Below are 10435 nucleotides of genomic sequence, written 5' to 3' on the forward strand. Positions count from 1 at the left end.
TGGGTTAGACAAATGGAACAAGGATAAAATTAATAGAAGTGTGTGTGTACACACACATTTGATCCTTACACATTAGAGGAAAATGGTTAGGTTAAGTCTGTATTCCTTTATATTTTGTAGGCTAGAGGCGTGTCAGCACAGTTGGCAAACGATAGCTAATGGAATAGAAACTTACTTTTATAGTACTTGAGCCTTTAAAACGGAGGCATCTGGCTTCTGTTTTCCTGAGGTACAGGAAAGGCAAATAGTTGGGGTTTGTCTGCAATTTTTGGTTTTTAATATTCTGTGGCTGATCTTAAATATTTTAGTTCCAGAAAGCAGAATCTGATCTGGATTATATTCAACACAGACTGGAGTTTGAAATAATGAAAAGTCTTCCTGATAATCCAGCAGCAGAGGTAGTATTTTCAGATTAAATGAATAGATTTTATTGCATTTTGCATGAAGTTGGTAATAAATGGGTAATTTTCTCTAATGGTGAAATATATGTGGCTGTTCTTTTGTCAAGTTGTTAATTTTTTATTGTTATTATAAAGTATTTCTTGCATCATGTATCAAGATAACTGGCCTAATATGAATTCAGTGCAGAAAGCAAAAAAAAAACCCCACCCTTGATTTCTTGTTATAGTGAAATTCCCCATGTTCTGCTTTGAGAAATGAGTAGTAGTGTTAACACCTAAATTGAAGAGACATATTCCAATCTGAGCTCAAATGCACCCTTGCTCTGAGATCAAAGATCAACTTGCTAATAAGCAATGACTAAATTCAGATTTGGGGGAGAGATGAGAGGACGAGGAAAACAATAAAATGGCAGCATGTAAAGGATTTTATAAATAAGTCCTTGTCTCCGTGTATATTGTGACATATAGTGGAAAAATAATCTTTTTACTTAGAAGTCCCTAATTTATTTCAACTCAGAAAAGCCATTAAACTCCAACAACACAATAAATTCATCCTCCCATGTTTGTTGTGGAACCACAGAGTTGTGCTGTTTTATTAACACTATCTATCATTTTTGCCTATGAAAAATTAAATGTATGGATGAAACAGATGCTCACCGCTACACTTTTGTATATCATTTCACATTATATTTTAGTGGCTCTAATGCCAACACTTGTAATTGGTATGTGGCCGCATTAATTTTCTCGTCTTAAATAGTTTAAATGTACTTTTAATTTCTACATAGGAAAATCCAGTTGCTCTCTTGGAAGAACTCTCGGTGGTGAAGTCACGTTATAAAATGTTATGTATGCAGCTGGAAAAAGTTTCCATAGAGCAGAGAGAATCCATGAAGGGCATCCGTGCTGCTCTAGAGAACACAATGAAGATGGTTCAGGCATTACAGCAACACGCTGATCTTGAGGTAGTATTTTCATTTCAAGCACTCGGGTCTCACTCCTGTACATGAACACGTATTTGTGTAACCTTTATGTAGATGTGAGTAGTTCCACTGAAAACTGTTATATGTGCAGACTCGTAGAAGATAAGACGACCGTTTACCTGAAGAAATGTGTGCATAATTGGAGCTCTTTTTAAATCACAAGCCTGATTCATCACTCAACAGTTAAGCTGGTGGTGTTCAGTTTTGGAGTTGAAGTAATAGCGTAATAGTGTGAATAGTGCAACACACGTTTGAATAGTTTGTAGAAATTGATGCCTCTGTGCACAGCTGTGTCCCAGTTCTATACTGACTTTTAAAAAAAGTAGCTACCTTAAAGAAATTAGAAAGTGAAACTGATTTTGTAAGGCAAAAAACGTGTTAAATGGCAAATGTTTTTTCACTGTCTAAAGTGAGTAAGTTAAAAGCGACGTATTGTAACATATGTGGTGGAATTGCTGTTTGTGCAAAGTAAGTTTTTCTCAGTATGATAATGCCTATCTATTAACCCCCCCCACCACCACCACCACATTTTCTTAAGTGGTCTTCATACACTGCCTCATTACAGTTTTGAAGAGGTTGTGAAATCATTAATTTTGTCCCTTTACAAATAAGGTGATTTAGATCAAAAAAGCTAATTGATAGTCTAGTGGCAGAGACAGAACTGGTGTGACTAAAACATATTCCCAGATCTCGGCTCTCACTTTAATGTTCTAATGACAGTGCACTGAGATTGCGTTTAATCTGTCAGCAGCTCTAGAAAAGATACTGGTAAGTCTTTATATATCAAATGTGCTGTATAATGATTTAAAAGACAGTAGTTATATGTCTCAGGAAAAAAGATTTTCTTTCTCTATGTTCCAAGGATATGCTGCCAAGAATAATTTCATATTTGGATTTTGTTAAAGTGGAAGACTCATGTCTCTTGAGTTATATTTAGACCTTTTAGATAAAGATTTTCTTGTACTTTGTATATTTCCTAAACCAAAGATGGATTAAACTGTTATGGAGAAATGTAAGTCTTTAAGTAAAATACTTCTTTTTGTTGAATAATTTATCTTCTTGAATCATTTGTAGTATTGATGTTAAAGGAATGTTATGGTTGGCTTTTTCAGAAATACTTAGCTTGTAAATTTGCTTTTATTTGAAGGAAAGTAGGAGTCTACTATTAGTTTCCATGTGAAAAGGCCTTCTGTAAATATTATCATCCTAGGAACTCTGTCGGAGATATCTGTGTATGTGGTTTTTTCTCTTTTTTTTTTTTTTTTTGTAGCGCTTACCTCTGTCAGAAGAAGAACAGAGTGCAGCACAGCAGTTAACCTGCCAAACTGTTAAAGAAATGGAATCACTAGTGGAAGAGGTAATTAGGCCACAGTGTGTCACTATTCCAGAAACCATTAATCCTGAATATAGCTCTGCTGAAGTCAGAAAGGCTGGTTTTGTGATTTCATACCTCTCAAACGAATGGAATTTTTCAGAAATGGGACTAAAGTTTCCAACAAACCTTTTCATTTTTAATGTATACTGATTATGATTTGTTCCAATTAAATTGTCCACAAAGGAGAAGTTTGCTTTGATGGAAGACTTTGTTTCCCTTATTTTTTAATTGGGGTATGTTTATGTTTCTTTTCAGCAATGCAGTTGGTTGCTCTTGTCAGTTCTATTGTTCTGTTAATGCATTGGGGTGGGAGCGAAGAATGTAATTGATTCAAACCAATGTATATCAAAGTGGAGAGAATTTTACTTTCCTGTAAAATATTAGATACATTTTGGAATATGAGTAACAATAAGTATATTCTAACTGTAATGCAGTAGAACATAAATCTAAACTAATACTTGTTAAAAAGTCAGATATTCTCCCACAGCTACTCAAAGCACAAACTTCTAATATAATTATCTGCAGACATGGTTTGGGTCTCATATTAAAAGCTAAATATTAAAGAAGGTTAATAGCATGTAATTATTTTATTGACTTTATCTTTTTCTGCATGTTTTCTCACTGCCCACTACTCTTCTGTCAAAGGATGCCTCCCTTTCTGTCCCTTTATTGACACAGTTGGTTTGCACGAAAGCCAGCCAGTATCTTGCAGCTTCATTCACTCTTCGGTTCCAAGTATCTTCTGCTACCTTGATCAATGCTCTCTGTTTCTGTCTTTCCATTATTTAATTCTAAAGCACTTAAGATACAGCTGACATAACACGGGCCCAATGCAAACTGTAGCTGTATCCTACAGCTACTGAGGGCGCTTTAATTGGTATCAGTCCCTGTGTTGTCACTGAGTGTGTTTGAAGACGTACTCTGAAAGGCAGAAAGGATGGAAAGATGTCCCAAAGGCCCTGGATTTTTTCGTTAGTGCTGTCTTTCTGGCTGAGGAGACTTAGATATAGCTACCTTCATCTTGTCAGAACTGTCAGCCTCTGAAGGTTGCTGGAGAATAGGAAAGCCATATTTTTCCTCTGCTGCGTGTGCATTGCTTTCAGCTAGATCCATACCGGAATGCAAAGGATGAAGCTGAACAGGCTCGTCTGACTTGTATATAAATCTTTCTGTGTCCATTTTAAACTTATTTTTATTTGAAACCAGGGTTTGTTTAATGCTGTTTTGCTGTTGACTTCAGGGGCTGCAAGATCCTTGGTTATCCAATGGCAAAATGTAATTACTCATGCCGAAACGAAATTGTAAAAAATAATTTCTAAATGAAATTCCAACAAATAACAAATCCTGACGTTATCTTGTGTTTATTTTTAGCCATTTTGTTCAGGATCTACAGACCCTGGCTCAACTGAAGGTAAATGCTGAAAGAATAATCTTCCTGCTGTTTTCTTTTTTTTTTTTGTCTCCTCTCGACTGATGCCCCCCACCCCCCAGCCCCAGGAAGTGAGCTTTGTGAATAGTACCAGTCTCTCAAGACTTCTGTCTCTAACATTGAACTCTAATCGTTCTGTGCTATTTAAACATGTCAAGTTACCACCTAGAATTCAGGGAGTAATTAATTAAACTACTTAATTTCTGAAAAAGACAGATGTTGTAAATAACTTCAGCGGACAAATAAGGGCTGCGTTATCCCTAGTGCGATATGTCCAAACCTCACAGTAAGTAGGAATAGGCTGAGACCTAGGTATGGTTTCTGAGCTCTGTCGTTTAAAAAACATAAAGCCTATGATACACAGTAAATTCACTCTTTTCACTCTCCGGCACTTGTAACTAATGCTTTTATGTGAACTGAAGAATTTAGACTATAATGTAAGAAACTGACCCCTTAGTTACATTCCACGTATAGTTCCTATGTCTCTGGGAGTTTTTCTTTCTTTTGATGAGATTGAAGTGGATACAGTTGTGTTTATGATCTGGAAGAAATGGTGTACTAGTCTTACCATAGAAATAGCTCTGTTTAAATCCATTTATCCCTACTTATAGAAAGGAATTTCCTTAGTTCTTTTTAAAAAAGCCAAAACAACCAACTAGTCGTTGACAGCCTGAATTTGTTAATCCATATCAGATCTCAAATGAAACGATTTTTCACTGGGTCTGCAGATACAATGATAGTTTGGAGGGAGCATCTTTCTTCTCTCCTTCCTCTTGCTGGAAAAAAATCTTGCTTTACACCGGTTTAGGGGGTTTCTTAAAAAGTAATGAAAGTACTTTCTATCTTTTGGCCTAATTTCTAAATAAACAAATATTTTCTAATTTTTTAGAATTGCAATTCAAACCATTGACTGAAGAAATACTTATGACTGTACCAAGGAGTATCAGAAGTACTGTTAAATTAGCAGACTTGAACAATTTGTACAGGGAGTTATTTAACCACTTTGTTGTAAATAAGAACAGGTAAGACTTAAAGCCATTTCTTAGTAAAAATTTTATAAGCTGTAGAGAAATTCAGCCTTTTCAAATTAAACAGAAACAGCTAGGTAACCATTTTCTGCTATTATTGTAACTTCATAATTTGATTTTACTCCCCTGAACCCTTCTTAGTTAGGGTTTACCCTGAAGTAAAGGGCCATTGTACAAACCCCCCTAAATTAATTTGTATAAAAATGGCTTGTATGATTTGGTAATTTTCCAAACCGAATGTCAGGTTCTTCAGAAATGGATTTTTTCACTTTGGTTTCAGTGTACAGATGTCCAAAACTGGGTCTATTCAGGGAAGTTTTACTGACGCACTCACCCCACCAAACCCTTTTAGCTTTCAGAATGTGCACCCAGGCTGGAAGAGTAAAGCCCTAATGCTGATCCACGACCCCTGAGCCCTGCCCTCCTCGCCCCAAGCCCTCCTGCCTCCCCAAGCCCTGGTCCCTCTCTGGTGCGTGTGCTGCAGGTTTCTTGCAGGCTGATGTTAAAAATGAGGAAGTTTTGAACTTGGAAATTCTGTCTCTCTGACCCTAAGGTTGGATTAGCAAATGGCTGTTCACAGTTTGAAGTAGCACAGAAAAGTTGATGACAGTCTGAATAAGTATGAGAATTACAGCGCACTTGCAAAAATCATTCATTAAACAGTATGTGCTTTGTAGCCTTTTTCTGCCAGACCTGAAGTTTGATAACCTGTTTTGCTAAATAGTTTGCTTTTGTCTTACAGAGCAGCATTGAGTGTTTCACAGATGAACAAGATGAATATGAAAGCGACTGACTCAAGAATACAAATCTTGAAAGAACTTGCTATTGCAGAACTTGACAAACAAGGAAATGTTAAATTAGTTATGTAGATATAAGCACAGTCCATTCTCATTTAACACACGAGTGTCTTGATCATAGCTCCTGGATTATCAGCAAGCATTTCTCTGGTGTCTAGGAGTTGTAATTCCACTGTTGGAAAGTTGTTGATGTTTCTGTATACAATTCTATTGATAATACTTGAAATTGGAGAGTTAAAAAACGTTGAGGTTGGTATTTTATCTTGGATATTTATCAGACCTCAGTCGATGTGTTTTTGAAGAGTATTGTTAGCCATGTGACGCTTCCATATTCTTGCTTACATTCCTGAGTGGGTTTTTAAGACCAATAACCCAAACCACTTAATTGTACTTACATTCCTGAATAAATGATGAAAGCTAAAGAGATGAGGCTGCAGATTTATTACACTTCTGTTTACGTGACTCCTGACCCTGAGCCCTGCCCTAACCCCTGAATCTGGTCCCTGACCCTTTCCATTTTCCTTTGATGTGAACTATGTGAACTGTCTTTTTTTTTTTTTTTTTTTTCAGTCCAGCAAAATTGCAGATGCACAGAATAGCTGTGGTTGGAAGGAACCTCTGGAGATTGTCCAGTCCAGCGCCCTGCTCAGAGCAGGGCCGACTACAGCAGGTTGCTCAGGGCCGTATCCTGAAAAACTCCAAGGATAAAGACCACAACCTCTGTTGCAGTGTTTGGCCACCTTCACAGTAAAAAAAGGGACTTTTTTTTTTTTCTCAGGTTTAATGTTTTTATGTTTATTTCAGCCTAATTTGAGAGAGTAAGGTATCTGAAGTTTATTGAGTTTCTATGCTTTCTTGTGAAAAATGGTGACTGTCAAAGGAGAGAAATTTAAATTAGTGCCCATAGGAAGGGAAAGGCTCATTCTGCACTCATCAGTGTTGGTGTGTTTAGAGTTTGTTGGGAAGAACAGGGTGTGCATTGAAGAAGGAATGGGAGGAAAGGAAGGGATAACTTGATTTTATGATGTCTGTTGCCGAGAGTGCCCTCTTTGCTACTAGGTTGCTGTCACTTCACAAACTGATTTAATATTGAAGCATTTAGTCTTAATCAAATTCACCACTTTCAATACAAGACTCAATCCTTACTCTCATGTGTTAAAAGATTTATTAGTGAAACCTGGTTAAAACAATTAAAGATACCTGTTAGTGGGAAAACAGCTGCATCTAAGATGCAGGACAGGGGCAGTGATTGTCCCCCCGTACTCGGTACTGGTGAGGCCCCACCTCAAGTGCTGTATTCAGTACAAGAACTACCAGAAAAGACACTGAGGTGCTGGAGTGTGTCCAGAGAAGGGCAACGGAGCTGGTGAGGGGTCTGGAGCACACGTCTGATGAGGAGCGGCTGAGGGAACTGGGGGTGCTCAGACTGGAGAAAAGGCGGCTGAGGGGAGACCTTACTGCTCCCTGAAAGGAGGGGGAGGTCGGTCTCTTCTCCCAAGGAACAAGTGATAGGACAAGAGGAGACATCCTCAAGTTATGCCAGGGGAGGTTTAGGATGGGCATTAGGAACAATTTCTTCACTGAAAGGGTTGTCAAGCATTGGAACAGGCTGCCCAGGGAAGTGGTGGAGTCGCCATCCCTGGAGATGTTTAAAAAAAGGGTAGACACAGTGCTGAGAGACATGGTTTAGTGGTGGTTTTGGCAGTGTTAGGTTGATGGTTGGATGATCTTAAAGGTCCCTTCCAACTTAGATGATTCCAAGACTCTGCTGAGTGTACGTTCACTGCAGCCCTGAGGAGACTGCCCTGTCTGTCTCGAGAGCCCTGCGAGGTGTGGCAGTCCATCCCTGCAGCAAGGTGGTGTTCACCGCTGCATTGCTTGCGCTCTATCCCGAAACCCGCCGTCACTAACTGACCGCAAAGCTTCTTGTCCTGAACCCCCACAGCCGCAGGTTCCTCCTCAAGTCACCGAAATCGGGAATAAACTCCTTAACACCAATGTAGCATTAAGAAGAAGGCATTCTCTTTATTGCAGCACTGCATGCACGGGGGATCACTCTGCCCAGCGTGCATACTACAGCTTCTAGCTAGATTCTGGTTTTTTACATTTTTTACATTGTACGCTTTACATATTCATGCAATTTCTCAGAAAGGTTATATATATGGAAATTGTTTCCCAGAACTCATTAGCATTAACCCCTCCCAGCCACGCATGTGCTTTCTTCCTTAGTGGTGGTCCTGAGGGTCCCTGGTGGTCTCTTTTCTCTTCTTGAGGGGCCCCCTTGTTGTCCTTTGGGTGAAATTTATGCTCTTCTCCTTGGCAACTTGGGAGGTGCCTTTCCTATCAGTCTTGTGTTCAGCTGCTTAACCTTCTAGACCGGTTTGTACTAGTCTCTGGTTTTGAGTAGCAGTCCAAGTTGTTCCTGTTTTGAGTTCTTTGCAGTTATCTTTATTTACATTGTTTCCATTCTGTCTGCAATTTAACTATTTCAACATCTGCCTAAAAACCCAATTTTGTATCAATTCCCGGCTTTGAGGCTTCTGAAACTTCCTTCAGGAGCCTCACTTCCAAATACTTTTCTCAATTGCCTTTTTAGTACACCCAAGACTTATTGCAATTACTATCACTAAAATTATGAAGAGAATAATCCCTTCACATAACAAGGCTAACCATCTTTTTAAAGACCATCCTCCCAATTCCTTGAAGAATCTTGTTGAACCGATTTTGTTCAGCTGCGTCTCGAATAGCACGACTATCCTTTGCTACTCCTCTCATTTTCTTTAACCGTTCTCCAGTTACTTTGGGTATATGTATACAACAGTGTTCTTTATCTAATTTTAAAAATCCACAAACTCCTTGTTCTTTTATTAAGAGCAAATCTAGGGCAAATCTATTTTGCGGGGTCATCTTGGTGTTTGCTTGTACCTGTCTGTTGATTAATTGGAACCCTTTCTCTGTGGCCTTGGAAAGTACTCCTACTTGCCGTGTCAGATTTTCTAATCTAAAATTTGATTTTCCAGGGCCATCAATCCTGGTAACAGAAAGCTTTGAAGTCCCAAACCAAACTCTACAGCTTCTGAGGGTCCTGCCCGTCTATCTTCCTCTTCAGCTTCCCTTTTTATTTTTCCCATAAGTCTGGTTTTATTGGGTTTTGTCTGCATGTGGGACATAATGTTAGAAGTCCTGATGTTATCTGCTGGGTAACTGGACTTAGGCGGAGTCGATCAGTCTGGAATCCATCTGAAGCGACCCAGACTGAATATCCTGGGGAAGGAATTTGTTTTGCATGTTTCAGAATGATTAGATTTGCACCGACTTATCAGGGCTATCATAGCATTAAGAACTGCAATATTACTGCTATTTAATTTTTGTGGACATCTCCACTTAGTTCTGCTGATATTGTGAATGGGGTGTGTTCCCCATTCTATACACCACTCAGTATGCCCCATGTATATCCAATGTCCCTCTCCAAGTTTTAGGTTCTCTCCTGAGGGTTGTGCATTCTGGGGCAGAATCTTTATTGTACGTGTCATTAAAAACACATAGTGTACAGAAGCTTCTGCCTATCCCATGTGAAACGTGCCCTAGGTCTACCTTGTGTCCTCCAACACAATTCCCATCTGAAGAGAGTAGCCCGACCATCCCATTATTTCCTTTAATGTTGTCAGCAATACCACGTGCCAAACAACACCTTCTGAAATTTTTCCCACCCTCTCCTTCTCTAAAGAAAAGGCCGTGGGCTCCCATGGGGTGCGGCCACCATCCTCTTCAGGGAGGGGGAGACAAATCTCCATACGGCACTTCATCCCATTTGTTTTCCCTTCTCCAAAACAACACGAGCTGTAGAATGGTGGTGCATTTCAAAGTCCCATTCCTCAGCCGTTTCTCCTGATCCTCCAGAGTACACAACAGCCACCAATTATTACAATATTCAATCAGCCGTTTCCTCGTAAGAGGGTCACCCCCTGTTTCCAATGCTTCAAAACACCCCTGAAAGGGCATTTCTTTAAGATGCCCCCCTTCCGCCGAAAATGGATTACCCATTTCGAGGGACAGAAGCGAACACGAAGGAAAACCCTTGAACCCCACCAGCTTCCCAGGTCGCCGCCCGGATCCAGCCCTCCCCTCAGGTTCCTTTGTAGCCCAATCCCGCGGGGCTTTCGCCGCGCCTCACGGGCGGGGAACCCCTCACCCTCGCCCCTGCCCTTAGCGCGGGGCTTTCCCGCCACGCTGTTACCAGCCGGTACGCAGGAACGGTCCCACCCGACCCGCCGAGGTTCAGAGTCGGGGGTCCCATTTTGGGTACCAAACTCCGGCACCATCGCATCGCATCCCATCCCATCCCATCCCATCCCATCCCATCCCATCCCATCCCATCCCATCCCATCCCATCCCATCCCAGCCTATCCCATCCCATCCCACCCC

The 10435-nt window shown here is 40.1% G+C and overlaps 1 protein-coding gene across 1 annotated transcript; it reads left to right on the forward strand.

Annotated features, from left to right (window-relative positions):
• Nucleotides 1-314: 314 nt before the first annotated feature.
• SKA2 (spindle and kinetochore associated complex subunit 2) lies at nucleotides 315-6082 on the forward strand. Its single transcript, XM_009882727.1, has 6 exons — nucleotides 315-398; nucleotides 1187-1363; nucleotides 2652-2738; nucleotides 4128-4167; nucleotides 5075-5207; nucleotides 5956-6082. Exons 1-6 carry the CDS (start codon nucleotides 366-368, stop codon nucleotides 6080-6082), a joined length of 597 nt encoding a protein of 198 aa, XP_009881029.1. The 5' UTR covers nucleotides 315-365.
• The last annotated feature ends 4353 nt before the right edge of the window (nucleotides 6083-10435 follow it).

The sequence above is a fragment of the Charadrius vociferus genome, unplaced genomic scaffold (genome assembly GCF_000708025.1).
Source record: "Charadrius vociferus isolate BGI_N301 unplaced genomic scaffold, ASM70802v2 scaffold793, whole genome shotgun sequence".
In the NCBI taxonomy this organism is placed as follows: Eukaryota; Metazoa; Chordata; class Aves; order Charadriiformes; family Charadriidae; genus Charadrius; species Charadrius vociferus.

Bases quoted from the DNA above. Each gene is read 5' to 3' on its own strand.
- SKA2 (XM_009882727.1), top strand. From the start codon at position 366: ATGAAAAGTCTTCCTGATAATCCAGCAGCAGAG. The intron at 2,739-4,127 runs GTAATTAGGCCA...GTTTATTTTTAG, and splicing joins TGGAATCACTAGTGGAAGAG to CCATTTTGTTCAGGATCTAC. The intron at 4,168-5,074 runs GTAAATGCTGAA...CTAATTTTTTAG, and splicing joins AGACCCTGGCTCAACTGAAG to AATTGCAATTCAAACCATTG.